At 40.8% G+C, this 18,885-nt stretch overlaps 1 protein-coding gene across 1 annotated transcript in view; it reads right to left on the reverse strand.

Moving 5' to 3' along the window:
* Positions 1-391: 391 nt before the first annotated feature.
* Positions 392-18,885, reverse strand: part of sgsm2 (small G protein signaling modulator 2) — a 102,430-nt gene continuing 83,936 nt past the window's right edge. Inside the window, exons 14-25 of the mRNA XM_044202527.1 lie at positions 16,873-17,047; positions 16,467-16,531; positions 13,890-14,035; positions 11,049-11,177; positions 10,771-10,953; positions 9,182-9,568; positions 8,814-8,938; positions 7,372-7,454; positions 6,774-6,883; positions 6,570-6,666; positions 5,695-5,862; positions 392-4,022 (exon numbers count right to left, since the gene is read on the reverse strand). Coding sequence (XP_044058462.1) covers positions 3,934-4,022; positions 5,695-5,862; positions 6,570-6,666; positions 6,774-6,883; positions 7,372-7,454; positions 8,814-8,938; positions 9,182-9,568; positions 10,771-10,953; positions 11,049-11,177; positions 13,890-14,035; positions 16,467-16,531; positions 16,873-17,047 — 1,757 coding nt within the window. The 3' untranslated portion in view covers positions 392-3,933. The remainder of the gene's footprint in view (positions 4,023-5,694; positions 5,863-6,569; positions 6,667-6,773; positions 6,884-7,371; positions 7,455-8,813; positions 8,939-9,181; positions 9,569-10,770; positions 10,954-11,048; positions 11,178-13,889; positions 14,036-16,466; positions 16,532-16,872; positions 17,048-18,885) is intronic.

The raw sequence follows: 18,885 nt of genomic DNA on the forward strand, positions 1-18,885 counted from the left end.
GCCTCTTTAGCAGCTAAATGCTGCACTATGCTCATGTCTGCCTGCTGCGTGGAGCTGGGCAGGCAGTGTACAGTGGCTTCTGTTGCTGCTGAGAGCAGTGTAACTGAACCAAAACAGTAACGTTGCTGAACAAAACAATGAGCTGAAAGATGCTAAAAAAAAGCTCTGCAGAGGCGAGAGGACCTGCAGAGTTGGCTGATAATTCCCTCTGGGTTTGTCAATACAAACAACTCCGATGTGATCCATAATTAATATAAAAATATTGATTAGAGCAGCCTCAAACTAGTCTGTTCATGTCCTTAAGAAGAAGAACAATTACTGAACACATGTAAAGTCATAGAACATCTTCTTCTCTGAAGCATCAAAAGTTAAAAGGAAAGCGAGCAGCCCATTAATGAACAACCTCTTGTTTAATAATACATTACATTCAAGGCAAATGATACATCCTTACCAATACATATTCAGCAATGCAATCATTGGCTCTCTAAATAAATAGAAATTTGAAATCTGAATTGAAGTCAGTGCACAACATTGAGAAAGAACACTTAACAGTCAACGTGTAACATAGTCTGCACACATTGTGCATTTCTGCACAGTATACACCTCCAACTAGTGCTGCTAAAACCAACATAAAAATAGATCTCAAAATAAGTTATATATGTTCTGACTGTCTTTATAGAAATATCGGGCTTTTGGTTCGTATTTACAGCAATATAGACTTTGATGGATTTTCTCAAACGACAGAAATTGCACAGTAGTTCAAAAATATTTTACACACATAGTAAACAGTCAGTCTTCAAGATGCAGTATGAAATTGCACATTGTCATCATGCCACAGAGGGGGCTGTTTCAAGGCTTTGGTACACAATGTCCTGATTGGAAGAAAAAGCTCTGCTATTGGCCCTGATTTCCCCACCAGCCCTCCTCCGTCACCATAGCGGCGGGGTGGGGGGTGGGGTGGGGGGAGTGGCCGTAGCAAGGTACATCCACACCACCACCCGTTCCTGGGATCAAACTAGCGAATCAGGGAGCCGGATGACTACAGTACACTTCAGGATTGGGGAAGACTCGTGGCACTTGAATCACAGGTGCAGGTCTGTGCTGGATGACCAATCATATGCAGCCGTGTTGGACATTTTAAGGAGGCGAGGAGGGTGGAGATTAAGGGTCACACTAATGAGGGGGATTGGAAACAGTATCAAACATTTCCCAGATTCCCTTCAGATACAAATGTGAATGTACTCTGTGCTGTTACTGTGAAGCCAAAACCATCCTAATACTGATTCACTAGAGAGAGTTTGGCATTAAAAGCAGCTTCTTCTCAGGTATTTAAATAACAAAAAACTGGGATCTGTTATATAGACCAACCCAGTGTGTTTTATTTTCAGAGGCTGGACTTTAGACAGGAGGAGAATCAGGATCCACATGGACAATTGCAACCACTTTTCCTGCTAGTACTGCTGAATGCAATAAGACGCTGAACAGTCTCTGTGCTGCCTTCAGATCAGTGAGCATGTTTGACTCCAGTTCCAAACGCAAACATGGATTCATTTAAAGGATAAGGCAATATTCTATATTTTTCTTATTGTCAACAAATCCCATGAAAAGCCCAAAACCAACAGAGAATGTATCTACTAACCAGTACTTTGTGTGTGTCAAAGGCTGATATACCTTATTCCTCCACCTTTAAGATGTACTTTTAAGAGGAACTGCTCTATTAATACCACATTGTCACACCACAATATGAAAGAATAATATCAGAACATTTTAATAAATGTCATTTTATGATTAAGAAGTCGGTTTTTAAAATCAAACTTCATTTATGGCAAATCCCAGGAAAAGAGTGACACATTCCCAAGAAGGGATCATTTTAAAAATCAGGAGGAAACCGTCAACCCTAGTCCTGCTGCTGTAAACACCATCACCTGTGTATTAATCCACCTCTGAAAACAGTCTCCAACAAATGCACTCTTGTTTGTGTAAAGTTTGCTAAAAACTACAGTGCCCAGCAGTTTTAGTAACTTACTGAGCCTTTAAAAAAAATGAAACTATGTATTTGAGACCCGCTTTTAAAGATGCACGTCTTCAGTAGGAACCAATGGGCTTGTGGCTGAGTGCCACAGACAGGGTAGGGAAGTTGGTTTTGCTTTGGTCTTTTCATGGGATTTGTTGACAATAACAAAAATATAGAATAATGCCTTCTTCTTAAAGGAATATCCCCCTTTAGAAACAGGTAAATATAATCAATCTGTTGCTTTCTTTCTATTCTCAAAGGTTTTTCTTAATCATGTTTCATTTTTTATTTTCTTACACCCTCTTTCTCTCAGCCTGACGTATCTACTTCTTCTAACCAGCTACAAATCTATAATACTCAATTCATTGGATAGTTTCATCTTGTCAAATGTGTCCTTCAGTCACTGTATCTTAGCTCAATGTCCTTTTAAACTTCAGCCAACCTTGCAGAAGCAAACTGAATCAGTCCAAATTCCCCTCAACCCATCTGAGAAATTTTTAACAAGCCACAAAAACAACTTCCACAATTTAAACATTTTGAGAGTAGGAAAAAATTGTATCTCCCAACATAATGGTCTAAAAAGGTGTTGGATAATACTAAATCTGTTTATTCTAATTAAAATGTTTGCCTAAAAACAGTCACATTTTATATTATTTATAAAAATAAATAAATAATCTGAATCTGCCTTAAAAACGGACCATGTGTAATATGTGTTAAATCATAGAATGTTAATGCATCTTCAGGTTATTAAACATCCCCAATTCCCAGAAATATTACCAGAGACATGACCTCAGCGTCCCCGGTGGTAGCTATGGCCCTGAACTAAAATCCTGGTACTACAAAACAGAGATGCACAAGTTTTATATTAAAGCAGGGAGGACGGCCTGTGTGCTTTTGTCTTTACTGTTGTGCTCTGCTGCGATGCTTCTTCTGTCTTGGAACAAGGATCAAACATGCTTTAACCACTGACTAACATGCTCAGGAAAGTTGGCTGCAATTCATTCTGAGGTTCTCAACAGTTTGGCCTCTTGTGGCACCTCTGGCCCCCACCGACTCTGATGAGGCCTTCACAGGCACCATGAAGGAAACCCTCACAAAAAGTGCACCTAAGTACCTTGGGCTGTCACTGATAAAGGCAACGTTTGTGTGATAATGGGGGGGGGGGTAAAAACACACATGCTTGTTGTAGAAAACACTCATGAAAAGGTAGTTGGCACAGTCCATTTGGTCACTAATGAAAACTTCTTCGTGGCTAAGTCTTCTGCTCCTCTGACAATGTTGTATGTGAATCCTGCACTCTAGTGGCCACCGCTGGCATTGCATGGAGGAACACATTCATCAAACACTGAGAACGCTTCAGACTTCCTGACAGGCATCCGACATCTTCTGGTTCAGAGTCAGGAAAAGAGTGACACTCTAGAAAACTGGAGTATTGATAGAGCCAATGTTGTTTTGGAGTGTGTGTGTGTGTGTGTGTGTGTGTGTGTGTGTGTGTGTGTGTGTGTGTGTGTGTGTGTGTGTGTGTGTGTGTGTGTGTGTGTGTGTTTTCATGCACACACAAGCTCTGAAGAACTGGGGAGACTCAAGAATGTGTTCACAGTGTGATCAAACTCACAAGCATGCAGACAAATCCACATGTCTGAACGGACACCATGGGCATTCCATGTGAAGGTAAATGTAAACAGATTGAGGCTGAGCTCCAGAGCTAGGCCCACCTCAGCAGCGCTCCTGCCCTCCTCCCAGGGCCTTCAACTGGGCAGGGAGGAGACCTGGACTCCTTGACCTACTCTGGATAGGTGGAGGCCTGGAAACACTCTCTGAGGGATGAGAGGAAGAGCGGAGTGTCCTGTAGGGTCGGACACTCTCTCCCTCTGCATCCTCCCAGTCCTCCTCCTCCTCCTCCTCCTCCTCCTCTATAGTCACTTGTTGTCCATCAGAGACTGGACTTTGTGAACCAGCTCACGTGCTATCTTCAAGATATGTTGGACATCATGACGCTCAGCCATCTCTGTGGATCAGACACAGCGTTAGAGAGGCAGTTTCGGACTTTAACATATACAATACAGTTTAAACATCACCTGCATGAACAGCCACTAAACTTCAATAGGTAATACTACACACACACACACACACACACAAAGCATCAAACAGCAACTTTAGCAGCAAAATACAAGCTTAATCCTGAACTTGTCACATGGGCTCCTGTCTGTAAGTGCAGGCTTTTTACCCTGGCTCTGAGTGTGCCTGTTTGGTATAAACACCTTTAGACACAGTTGGACAGCGCTTTGTACGAACTAGTTTGTTTGAAGTGTACAGGAGCTTTTAGAGTGATGGATATGCAGCATAGACTTGGTTATGGAGTCTACACTCCGTATCTTATGTGCTCCTGCTTCTTTTTCAAGTTACGGTACTTTTCGCTGCCTAGTGTTCATTAGTAAACGTGTGCATCAGAGCGTAAGCTACACCAGTGGTTCCCAACCTTTTTTGTGTGGCGTACCCTCCATCACCTGTCATGTTCCTATCAGGTTTGAGCTTTTTTTCCGTAGGGTTGGTCAAGTTTGCTTTTGTTCTACTATCACGTTTCAACTATTTATCCATTACTTTTAGTTATCCATTTCAACTTCTGTGCTCACCTGCTAACTAACTTTACACTCACAGCAGGCGGTGTTCAGGCGTAGCAGCTGACTCAGGATGGTGGGAGTGTGTCATATGTAGTCAGCTTATCATGCTGGCAGTTTATCAGTTATTGTGACAACTAACATACTAAAGACCATCCTCACACACATTTGTTATCCTATTTGTATGTCTATTTTCCACCTAACACAAATATGTGTATGAATATATATATATATTTTTTTTTTTACCAAAACACAATTTCTATTTTTTCCACATTAGCTGAAGCCACTACACAATCTTTCCTTGTCCCCCCTGGCAACAACTGCAGAAGTATGTACAGGAGCACATAGACCCCTGGTTGGGAATAACTGAGCTACACAATGGAATGTGTATTATATGAATTTATTCCAAAAATATAAAAAATACTGTATGATAAAATATAATTTATTGTAAAATAAATGTAAATCAGTAAATTGGCAGTCAAAGGGATTTGTTCTAGGGTTGGGCGAAGATATATTATGAAATATACAGTACAGTCAGACAGACATTTGTCAGCTGGTATAGACTTTGCTGTACTGTTTCTATGGGAGGGTGTACCAGTGTATAGCAGCGAGTAGGACCACTTTATGGCAAATATTGGATTTACAGGATTTTTGTGTCAATGTGATGATTGGCCTTGATGTAACAGGTATTTAATCTCAGGTAATTTTACCGGATTAGACAAAAACAGACATTTCAACATCATCATTTTATGTATACATTAAAAACTAAGTTTCTTAAATGAATCTTACATACATCAACATACTGTGATAGAAGATTTTATCCATATTGCCCATCCCTAATCATTTCCTGAAAATACAGTATGCTAGAATTTTGCTACACTACACAAACAGTCACATCACATCACACACATTTCACTACACAATGTAACTGGTCACAACAAACTGTAACTGTCTGTTGTCTACCAATAGCAGCCATGACAGCATAGTGAGAAACAAGCGATCCACAAAATGTACATACAATGTACAGACATTCACATACTACTGGATGTGAATGTCTCTTACCATTGAAGAACTTGATAATGTCAGTGAAGTCCATGTTGTTGTCGATGATGATCTCGCGGTAAACTGTGACCAGGGCCAAGGCTAGAAACAGGACAAAGTGCTGCGAGGAAATCCTGGGAGCCACCCAGATCACCTCCCACACTGCAAACACATCCTCATACAGGAGCTCTGCACACACACACACACACACACACACACACACACACACACACACACACACAAAACATTTTTTAGAGACTAAGTCTCCCCCCTCCTTTGATCAGTCTTTCTGAAAAGCTGAAACATGTTCCTGTGCAGATTTATTATGGCCATTTTATCACATGTGACAGTAAAGACCTCACTTTTAGCCCTTTAAGGCATTTCTGCTTTGAAAGAGAAACGCCATCAAGAGACATGTTGAATCTGTAACATGAGCACTTGGTACAGCATGTACTGTTACCATGGTTTCACCTCTGTTGACTCCAGGCTATGGAATGTAGACCTCATGAGGATGTACATGTTTAATCACTTCACGAAATGTTAGTGATGACACTTTTATTTATTCTACTCATTTTTGTGGATTTTTCCACAGTTTTGCTGTTAACCACTTCTTTTCTGCTGCCAGTCATGAGCTTCACCTGACCTGCCAGAGGTTTACGTCACCCCCCTCAGCTGTGACCCACACCGTGTCAATGCCTCAACTACCCATGAGCAGTTTCTAGTGCAGTACAACAAGGACAAGAACACATGCCAGCTTCCCATTTGCAAAAACTGCTAACCATGTGAGTGTGATCAGGAGTCTTTCTGCCCCCCAGTAGTCAAAATAACTTAATGGCGCTTTGAAGCAGACAGGTTAGAGAACAGAGGTAAGTGAGAGTAGAGGATGTGATGTTCACCTCTCTTGAAGTCCAGCAGGAACCAGCGGTAACAAAAGTAGAAGTGAGTGTAATCTCCATTCTGCTGCATCAGTTCAAACAGCTCCGAGTCCAGGATCTGACACCAGAGTGAGAGCAGAGAGAACATCACTGGGTTTTCTCTAACACACACACACACACACACACACACACACACACACCTACAGAATAAGAGTTATTCATCACCTGGATCAGTGACCTCATGTTGGCAAAGTGTGTGTCCATGGCTCCGCCATTAGGGAAGTTCTGACTCATCCTCTTCATTAGCTGAGTAAAACAGCTGTATGCCAGGCACTCTGACACACACACACACACACGCACACACACACACACACACACAAAGGAAGAACATAGGGTCATATAGCCAGGACAGTGCTAAAACTGTTGCTTTGGCAACAAATAATGTTTCCTAATTTAATTTCAAATACTAGACGACATTATAAACGAGCCACTGTATATGCAGGGTTTTGGGTGAACTGTTTAATGTCATAGTAATCCGAATTAGGGAAGAAATCTACCTCAGACTGTTCACTGTAAGTGAGCTGACCTGCATACACAACAAACAGTCCTCCTTGTGTATGATGTTTGATTGTTGTATAACTAAACTTCATGTTCATGCATACGTCATGCATAAAACCACACATGCCTGTGTGTGAAGTAAATGTATTATTTCCATTATTAAATGAGGCTTCTTAGTTTCAATTCTGAGGCTATTTTTCATCTGTACTATTTACAATAATTACTGTCAGGAGACATACAGTATGGGATGATTCTTTCTTCTCACCATCATCCAGGATGACCATGAGCGGAGCGAGCAGGTCACACATGCCCTGAACGTAGCCCATCTCTAAATGCTCCCACACATAGCTGCAGGCCAGAAGGAGACACGCCAAGACAAACCAGAGCTTAATCAGACAGCAAACAAATCCCAATCAACTCAACATTAAATCTGTTGAGTTGATTTAATTGGCACACTGTGGGCGGGTGTTTGTGTGTGACTTCCAGTGGTGCAATGGAACTATATTTACTCAAGTACTGTACTTAAGAGAAAATTTTACTTATAACTTTTATTTGATTGTGTCCATCTTCTTCTACTTAATACTTCTTACTCCACTACATTTCAAAGAGGAGTATTGCACATTTTACTCCACTATATTTTTCTGACAGCTGTGTTTGTTAGTTACTTTGGTGATTATTTTTTCACATATAAAACACTGGATGCATTAATAATATATATATGTGTATATATATATATATATATATATATATATATATATATATATATATATATTATATATATATATATATATATATATATATATATATATATATACACACACACACACATTGTTAGAGATAAAACTACTTCTTGCTGTATAAAGTAGTTGAACTTAGCTCCACCTTGACCAGCTACTTACACATTAATGCATCAGTAGACTGCTTTTGATACTTAAGTACATTTTGCTGATTATACTTTTGTACATTTATTTAAATAGGATTCTGAATGCAGGACCTTTACTTATAATAAACTTAAATCATTTTTACACTGTGGTATTGATCCTTTTACTTGAAGCTGCACTAAACTTTTTGGCCACTTGGGGGCAGTGGCAACAAACTGCAAACAACACTGACATATTCACCTTTAAAGTTGATATGGTGAAAATATTATAATACAAAAAGTTACTTTTTTTTTTTTTACACACCAAGAAGATGTGGAGCAACATTAGCATTCATTTGGAGTCTTGTTACTCAACACCTGCTGAATCTAAGTCCAATTTTCACTCTCTTTTAGCTCGATTTTGTTCTACAACAACTGCTGAGAGGAATATCTGGCTCTTTAGCTGTTAAATGCTCCACTATGTTCACAAGCTAGTTGCTAACTCTCTCTACCTGTAGTTTGGCGCTGATCAGGTAGTGTACAGTGGGTTTATTGGAGCTTTTCTTTTGCTTTTTGCAGAAAACAGCTGCCTGCTGAAAATGACAATGCTAATAGTGGTGAGAGTGATTCAAAAGAAGTCAAGTTGTGGGCCATAAAAGCAAAACAATTGGCTGAAAGACACTAAAAAGCTCCATAGGGCTGACGGGAACTGCAGAGTTGGGTGATTATTCTCTATGGGTTTGCAACTACAAGCAACATCCTTCACATTACACGTAATTCGATCTATTGTTCGTATAAAAGTATTGAATACAGCTCTATAGGAGGATCTCAATCCTTCTTCCACACACCTGCACATGATGTTGCGTAGTTTCTCCAGGTTGGCTGTGGTGAAGTAATAATAGTTGCGGTCACAGCGCTGCACATCTTTGTCTATCCTGTGGAGGTTGAGGGCAACTGTGTCCAACAGCTCGATCTGCACAAACGAAACTTTGTTGTCAACATTAGAGAGTGACTGAAAGTGTAAATGAAAGTTTTGGTCTTTCTTTGGCATTTGAATGTGTTTTACTACTGCTACTTTGGATCGTAGCAAGATATCTCAAAAATTCCGGCCATGAATTTTAGCCTTTAAGTCAGGTTTTCCCCACTTGCTGCAGGCTTGCTCAGTCAGATTCAATAAACAGACATGTAAACAGACATATCCACGTACTGTACATACCGTATATGAGGAGAGTGAAGGTGATATCCCCTCTGCAGCCGCTCCATTGGTCACCAGTTTGTCCAGCTGACTGCACAGCCTGTCCTCTATCAGAGAGTCCTGATGTCCCCCCAGCACACTCGGAGTCCTGCTCTCCTCCCCCCCCCCTCCTTCCTCCTCCGTACTCTGACCGTCGTCTATGCTGGACAGGATCTGAGAATGAGCAGAGGTAACGGAGTAGTTTCTGGAGGAGGGGAGACCTGAGTCTGGGGAGTCAAACTCCACCAGAGGGCGCTCCTCTGGGGGGAGGGCTGCAGGGGGAACCAGGGTGGTCATGGTGGGGGTACTGTCCTCTCCACTGGGGGTCTCCTGGCTCCCCGCGTCCGGCTCATCCACCGACAGAAACACCTGAAGAAGGATGGAACTTTAGAAGTGACAGAGGAGGGACAGCGAGGGCAGTGATGCAGGGTGCGAGATCATAAATCATATGGTTTATGATTTCACCACTGAAATTATGAATTTTGATTTCTCAATTAGCGTTTCTGTCTTCTGCAACTTGTGTTCTGCCTCCATGTTACCCTCTGTTACAGCTCCCCCTCCCTTCATTAGTTAACGTGTGTTTACAGTATATCCTGTACCGGTCTGAGGTTGTTTGTGTGTGTACTGCGATCGCTGAAATGAAATGAGATGTAACCTTCACAGTACAAAGTTAAAGGTTAAAGAGCAGTATCTCCCATGTGCTGATATTTCTGAGAGAGTTACTGGGTCCTTAATGAACAGTGCGTTTATGAAATGCTAAAAGAAGTAGTTGTTTCCAAATGAAGGGACATTGTGTCATTTAGGAATAATAGATTGTTGGATTTAGTCCAGCAATTTAGCATCGCTATTCCATAACGTTGGGGGACACGCCAGAGACAGATTAAAATAAGAATAGTTTGATGTCCTAGTGACCTAGGGGTTTAGACACTGACAATGTCATCGCAACTTCCCAAGTGTAAGTCAGGTAGGGACCTTTTGCCTTGCGTGTTGTCCCTCCTCTCTCTCTGCTCATTTTGTGTCCACTCTTTATTGTTCACTATCAAAATAAAATACCCAAAAAATAAACTTAAAATGGTCAAAATTGATGCAGCAGGAGCTGAGATATCCTGCCGAGCTATCCGTAGTCCTTAGCATGGGTTAAGCGCTGGATCCTACTCTTCCTATAATGCAACTCCATAAAATCTTTCATTAGAGATATACTGTATATTATTTACTGTGTATCCCCTTAAGTGTCGAAGATTGTGAAGTTGTACTGATGTAGTATGGCTCATTGGTCGGTTATTGGCTCTGTTCCCATTGCTGAGAGAATGTGAAATGTAAGGCACAGTGTGCAATGAGGAAAGATAAGATACAGTTTTTAAATAATGAAATGTGCAAATGTTTAAAAATGCAGCATTATACAGTTGATATTATGCATACCTGAATATTGTTAATTACAGCAATGGGTTATGTTGATTATATTAGTCTGAGCTTCAGACACTTTACTGTAACAAATACTCTCTGTATTGCTAAGTCTAACAAGGAGTCAGATGTTTGTTGGATGGATGTCATATTGTGTTGGGCTTCTCCACCTCGTTGCTGAGTGTGGAGTCTCTGTGAACGAGTCGCAGGACGTGGCTGTCGATGCTGCTGCCTGAGGAGAGCTTGGCAAAGATGGCCGACTGCATCTCTTTCTCCCTCTGCTTGACGATCACCTCACATGCCTTCCACTCACGCATCACCTGCTGGTAGCGCTCGCTGATCTTTGCATCAATCTTCGCAGGAAAAAAAAAAAAAAAGGCAATCACATATTGCTTTTCAAATTAAGAGTCAAATTAATAAAGTGTGTGTGTGTGTGCGTGTGCTGTACCTGACTCATGTCCTTTTTGCCCATGCCAAACTTGTAGTGTCCCAGCAGGAAAGGCCAAACCTCCTTCCTGATGTCGTGCTGCACTCCCCCATAATAAACCAGCCTTAGCAGCTCCAGTTCCTTATAGTTCTACACACACACACACACACACACACACACACACACACACACACACAGAGAGAGAGAAAGAATAATAGGAATATAAACCAAAAGAAGAAGAAAGATGACAGGAAGTGGTGTGAGTGGTGAGAGGAACAAGAGGAAGAGGAAGTGCATTAATAATTGAAGGAGAGAAAGAGTGATTGCGATCCATACAGAGGAAGACATAGATGAGTGCAGAAGATTAAGCACACAGATATGAATAGAGTGCAAATTAGTAATGATGACTTTGTTGGAGTTGATGAATAATTACAGTGGCTGCTTTAATAGCTACGATGGTCTCCTACTGCACTGTGCAATGAGACTTCATTTCACTGAAACTCATTAGCTTTTCATTAGCGTGAAGGAGAGAGTGGAGAGGGGTGGAGCCTGCAGGGGCAGTACATGATCCCTGACAGCAAAGGAGGACATGCTATATATGAAGGGAGGACAGAAGAATAGAAACACATTAAACAAAGAGGGAACTGAAGCTCAATTATAAAGTTATAATAAGTTTAAACACAATTAGCAGTGTGAATAGGCATTCAAAGAATTGACAATGAGCACTTTCATATTCATTTTCAAAGCAACAACAGGAAAGAATAATAGAATCATACATATAGATGGGAGTTTTCACAGCACTGTGAGGCCTCCCAATGCTCCAAAACAGTGGTGTTAGGGTGCTTGGGTATTTTATGCTACAGTCTATTTCTATCAAACTTCCTTTCAAAGGGGAATATTGTATTTTTTAGTCCACAGACAGCTATAGTTATTATATATTACATTTCAGATTCAAGTTTTCAGACAAAACATATGATCATCTTACATTAAAATATGAGGATTTACTATACATTAAAAAGGTCCAGTGTGTAACATTTAGGGGGAGCTATTGGCAGAAATGGAATATAATATTTATAAGTATGTTTTCATTAGTGTATAATCACCTGAAATAATAAATAAGAATCATTGTGTTTTCATTACCTTAGAATAAGCTGTTCATATCTACAGAGGGAGCGGGTCCCCTTCCACTGAGGCCACCATGTTGCTCCACCATGTTTCTACAGTAGCCCAGAACGGACAAACCAATCTCTGGCTCTAGATAGGGCCATTCGTATTTTTTGCAAGTTTCGCAGCCACCGTAGTTTCTCCTACACGCTGCTAATATGTTTGTACTCTTACCTATATCAAATTTTGAAAATAAGACTTACTTGTAATGAAGTATTTTTATATTTAAGTATTGTTACTTTTACTTAAGAAAAGGATCAAAATACTTCCTCCATCTCTATCTAAACAGGGGTGCATGAATTGCAGAAGCACAGGTAACAAAAGCTTCAAAATGGTTAAAGGATAAAGCTGGCATTATTATATTTTCCTTATTGTAAAGAAATCCCATGAGGCAACCAAAACCGACAACTTGTTAGTCTCTCTCTCAGGACATTTTGACTTCCCTCTCAGCCCCAAGCACATTGGTTATTACTGAAGCTGTAAATCTTTCAAAACAGGTAACAATTATAGTTTCCTTTTCTAAAAAAGGCTCAGTAATTTCCTCAACAGCTGGCCACTGTAATTTTTAACAAATGTTACTCAAACAGGAGGAAAAAGTGCATTTGTTGGGGACTATTTTCAGCGGTGGATCAATACACATTTGGTGCTCTAGTGAGCATTTGGGGCAGCAGGACGGTGTATGTGGGATTGAGTCAAAACGTGTCACCAAGTGCAACAGTAAATAAGTTAGATGGAGCTCTACGGCACAGAGGAATACGATATATCAGGCTTTGGATACACACACACAATGGATACATAGTTAGTTTTGGTTTTTTCTTGAGATTTGTTGACAAAATGTTGAATATCATCAGTCTTATTCTTTAAAAGGTGGAAAGGAGAGAAGATTACAAAATGACAAACTGTGGACACAAAAGAAAACTGTAATTTTCACACAGCTTACATTTGTTAGTGTTGGCAGTCAGAAACTACTTGTAAATGTGGTTTCTGAATGCGTGTCTCTATGTGGCAAAACATAGAGACACATAACCTGGTGGAGGAAACACTAAACCTGTCAGCCCTGAAATACAGAGAATAGTACATTTGGATGAAATTCTGTTCAACATATTACTGTGGTTCTCAACCTGGGGGTCAGGATTCCCCATGAGGGGTTGGAAGAGAAGTCTGAGAGGTTGGGAAAGGATTAACAGTAGAGGAAAGTAGAAAAAGCATATATTGGCTACACAAAGTTGTGTTTATTTTTTCAGACTTTCCTCTAATCTTTTAATCTTTTATTAATCTCTTAATCATTTTTTTCTTGTGAATTACTAATTTCACTTCTTCAGTTAACTGAAAATGATTCAGATAAACAAAGAAAACATGTCTCTAACATGCCACTCACAAGGAACATTCCTCACAGGTTGCGTCAGCTTATCGCACTTACTGTAAATAAGACTTACACAACCCCCACACAGCACAAAATGACCAAGATTTATCTGTGGGGCTTGATCAATACCAATGACTCAATGATGACTTGGCAATCCGCTGTGATTTAACTTCACTGGCCTGCAGGTGAAGGGGTGGGGGGGTAGAGGGGTGTCAGATGGTTATGTTGTTGTAATTCCTGCTGCTTGCTGGCAGAGGTCAATCGTGCTCCTACGTTTCATCTATCTGTCAACCTCACCGTCTGCTGCTGTACAACCCTGTCTGCTCTGTACCCACCTTGCAGTCTTTCTGGTACTTGCTCCACACCTCCTTGCTGAGGCCCCCGGACGCCTCGCAGGGTCTGTCTGGAGGGACGATGCTGTGGTTGACCAGAGCTGACAGGTGAGTCCGGACAGTGGACAGGTGTCGACAGTATGCCAGCCCTGACGGACAGGTGAGACACGGACAGACACACAGCTGAGACAAAGGATCAGCAAAGTCCAGTCAAATATTTTTTTATATTTCCCCAAATCACAGATTTGTCTCAGAAGGCTTTACGTGCAACTCTGCTTTCACTCTCATTTCTCCTTAGACGCTCAGTGTGATATGACAAAACGGTAACAATACATGGGGTGTGAGAAACCGCAACAAAAGCAACAGAGAAGGCGACCTCTTCAATAAATGCTGTATACACAGAAGCTAGAACAGTAGTAGAATTACAATATGGAGATACACAAATGACAAGAGTAAGCCAATAAAGCACAAACAATATATTACTGTAAGCATAATGAGTAAAGCCAAACTGCGCATGCATGTTTCAGTGATGAATAAAAATGAAAAAGTAAACCACTGCTTGTACCATCTATTAAGATTATAAATGGCTAATAATAATTCCTCCAAATGTAAATGTCTTTGTAAATAGTTTGAAAAAGTAAAATTAGCATTTGTTGTGAACTCATTCTTTTGATGACACCTCCCATTGGCTGCATTGTTGCACTCCATTATGTTATACAGCTCACCTGTGCTTGGTTGTAACACTGTTGCCAGTTAGCACACTGAGAAGGGGGGCCACCAGAGACATGCGTGCATGAATAAATAATTTCATTGGAGTGCGGTCTTGCTCATGATTTTGATTTGAGGATTCAGCACCCATCTACACATCCCACGGTTGAGCAGAGTGGATTTATTGTCAAGTGAAAAATGTTAATGTTAAAAATTAATTGTCCTTACTACTGTGTATAAACAGTAGACCCACTGTTAAAGATAGTTTAATAATACATTTATAAGGTTTCCCCTGTCACACAGGCTGCGTATTGAACAAGGAATGGAGTCATACACCACCTGAATGTCTGTGGTCATGTGACATACAGAATGAACAACATGCACTAACATGTCCTCAGACTCACAAGATTCACGCTTAAATGATCTTTAATCACTATTTACAGGCACAAGAAATTCTTAGTTATGTTGCATACTAGCCTAAAAATGTTGAAACCGTACCAAGCTGTTTAGTAATTTTAGTGATGTACTTACAGAATTGTTTTATATTTGGAATATTGTGTGAACCTGTTTTTATTTAATAAGTAGTAGTATTGTTACACTGAGGTGTATTGGTAATACAATAAGGTCTTCAGACTGATGCTGTAATTAAAAACAACTCTCCTTTGAAAAACAATATTTTAATAACACTATTAAAGCATTATGTTACCCAGCAATTTATTACAAAGACATTATTATGTTTGACATATTTAGGAGGGATATTTCATTACAGTTTGCAAACTTTTTACTTTATTAAGTCATACATTATTTTGAAAATTACTTTAATTGATTTTAAAATCAATTGTGCTCTCAACTGGAAGCCAGCAGTGCAATGTTGCCAATGTCTCTGTTTTTCTTGTTACACTCTGTTGTGTTTAATTCCCACATAATTACACTCAGCATAGAAACTCTATTGAGAGCAAATTGAAAAGAAAATACAAGATATTGACTGCAAGATTACTCTTTTCTAAATAGATGAACAATCAGTTTTTAGGCCAACTGTTGTTAGGCCAACTTGCATTATATTATATGCAGTAGGCGATTTGAGGGGGGGTAAGGGGGGATGAGGGGGGATGCCGTCCCCCTTGTTAGCAAAATGACCAAAATCTGTCCCCCTTGTTAACCTGCTCAAAAGATGCTCTGTGCTTTGTCTCGTAGTGGCGCTTCACATTGCCCGTAATAATCGCCACGGTCTCATATAACATATAACATATGAGACATACTGGATTTGAACTGCCTGTGGGAAGATTAAACATGGAAGAGTCTGTCCATTCTTGATTTAAAGCTCTGTTTTCGCTGTGAAATGATTTCTCCGACTCGTCGCGGCTCTACTCTCCCTGTGTCTGTGTGTGTGTGTCTCGCTCACTGACTCGACTCGCAATGCTTATGCACAGATTTGATTGGCTGAGTACCATCACGTGAGATGCAACTGCTCTGTGAGTTTCCTGGGCCGCTAAACCAGTGACATAAAGGCTAGAAAAGCTGCGCAGGTTAAAATAGAAACATTCTGTGAAAATGTAACAATTGATCGATATTCTCTACAGCAGACGGGGGAAAGTGAAAGTGCGGCAGCAGCATGACAGAGGCCGGCTCAGAAATGAACAGAGCTTGGAGCAAAAGTGCCCTTGAATGCTCTCACTTGTTATTTTTCCAAATAAAACAAATCTTTGTGCTGCAAATTAAGTGTTTATTTGACAATTTAGTGTAATAATTATACATTATTTTAAGTCTGTGGTTAATATGTGTTCTATACCACAATTAATGTCACAGTCAAAATATTCAGACAGCTAGAAATGAATGTACGAATACTGTGCAGAGGTAACATGATGTACTTACATCCATAAAAGGCTCTGGAGACTATCTGCCTCTTCATGTTCTGGCAGAGCATCTTAAGAGGAACACTGGTGGAATGAAAGGAAATCAACCATTATTGCAAAGCCACAGTCTGATTTTTTAAAATATTTTCTTTTAATGAAGAAACCACCACCATGGCTGAAGCTGAAGCAAAACCGTCAGTGCTTTGATGTGTTTTTTCTAATGGATTGATGGACTAGATGCTGCCAAGTCAATAATTATTGCCACATTGCGGCAACACTCACAGTCTCCACAGCTACAGTAATTTAACCCTATAAAGATCCAAACTGATGTTTTGGGTTGTATTTGATTGATTGACAGGAGTCTCTCGTTTTGATTCTTTCAGAAAAGACTGAGTGCATCATAAAATCTCATTCTAAGGACGTACGTGTGAATGTCTGATGGGTCATGTATGCAGGTACAGCCGGCCGGGTAGTCAAACGACACGTTGCTACCAGCTGTGGTGCAGGACTGGCACAGTGACTCGTGAGTGGTTACTTCAGCCTGTTGCCACGACGACGGGCTGCCTCCAAAACCCTGCATCTCCATCATCTCCCCGTGGTCTAAACCAAAGAGAATGAAAGTGAGAAGACAGAGAGAGGTCTCAGTGCTCAGACACAAAATGGACGCTGCTGTTTTCATGTACTACGCTCTTTGTTATTTAAAAGTCTCAGTGCCTTTAAATCCGCTTCACACTGGCTTTGTTCTGTGCCTTACATATTATGACATAGGTCCCTCAGCTCAACCATAAATACATCTTTCATGTATTGTTCTTTGTTATTCATGACATCAAGAGATGAGTAGATGGATGAAAGTTTTACACTCATGTTACATGTGAGAGCTGGAAAAACAGGTGTAGAGAGGAAACCAAAAGTGGAGGGGGACGGTTTAGGAAGCAGGAACGGTGCTGTGGGAGAGACAGGCAGAGAGGATGCAGGGAAGCCATGCTGGTTCAGTTCATTCAGAGGGGAGGCAGAGGAGACAGCAGAGCTCAGGAACACTCCAGACAAACAGGAGAGGGGAGAGAGGAAGTGAAGGAGTTGATAGAAGAGGAGAAGGCAGGGACGAAGCTGACGCTCAGGCCATGCAGGATGCATAACGCCAGAACAAGACAAGAGACACCAAAAGAAATTACCTCATAAACAACAAAAACAAATGGACACCAGGAAAAGGGCACACAAAGGGGAGGAAAAAAATCATAAAACTTCAACATTAAATAAATGCTCTTCACCTTAATTCTTCAGGTTGGAGCTGATGACCTGTCATAAATATGAAGCTGCGCTTTTGCTGTTCAGTAACCCCAAAAAACAAATAATATTAAGAACAAAAAAAGCGAACAGAAAAAATGCTGGAGCGAGACCGACATTTGGCCTCCCCCCTCTTTACTTTAGGACTAGACGTGATCAACAGCTGTTTTTGGGATCAGTAATGCAACCCTGCTCACACAAGGACTCCACGTCTCTACTACTGCGGAACCCCACAGGACCATAATGAGAGGGGTAGAGGAGGGGGCGAGGGGAGGGGCAGGGGGTGGCGGGGTTGGTGAAGAATTACAGTGAACAGCATTGCAGCAAACGACTGCACAAACAGAGGAGAAACAACTGAGGTAGTCAGAGAAAAGAGAGAGAAATTAAAACGAACAGAGGAGGAGACTGTGTGAAAGGATTTTCCATCACAAATACGTAGAAACACATAGTCGTTTTTAAAAAAAAAAAAAACAATGAAACAGGTGCATATTTCCCATGCAAAAATTGTCAAGCATGTTGCAAGTGAGAAATGAAAGGACAAAAAGAAGGAAACAGAATTAAGTCAAATTAAAGGAGTGCAAAGAAACTAAGCAAATTATCAAAGTGATTCTTGGCCATAACAGTGCAAACCCAACAGTGCTGAGACATGCTGCAATATACCCTTTGATAACTGTAAGGCAGTCAGCACTGCAAGTCCCAGAATACAAAGCAGCCAGAAAGGCCTTGACAAGGAGACCTGAGGAAGTTTGAATCTGTGTACCAGTGATGAAACCAGGTGACGTGTGCAGTCACTGTGTTTGGCAGCACTCTCTATAAAACAAGTCTGTCCCTTTGACAGTGTGTGTTTCCAGTGTGTGTTTCACAGGCTTGTGTAAGGATCCCTGCCAAGTACGTGATTAAGCTGTGTTGCTGAGCGCTGGGAAGAAAGTGAAATTAAGCAGGAAGGGTGTGAGGGGCGTGTGTCAGGGGTTGCTGTGGCATTAACTGGATGTCTGACAATATCTGCGACAAAGCCACCATTTTCTACAGACAGGATGTTATTGTGTCCAGGGAATCTTAACTTCCAGCTGTCATTTATGTGACAGTAAATGCTATGGAATGGTTGGATTAGGCTACCAGTGGCTGAAACTGTGTTTTATTTGGCTCTAGAGATA

The sequence above is a fragment of the Siniperca chuatsi genome, linkage group LG7 (assembly GCF_020085105.1).
Source record: "Siniperca chuatsi isolate FFG_IHB_CAS linkage group LG7, ASM2008510v1, whole genome shotgun sequence".
In the NCBI taxonomy this organism is placed as follows: domain Eukaryota; kingdom Metazoa; phylum Chordata; class Actinopteri; order Centrarchiformes; family Sinipercidae; genus Siniperca; species Siniperca chuatsi.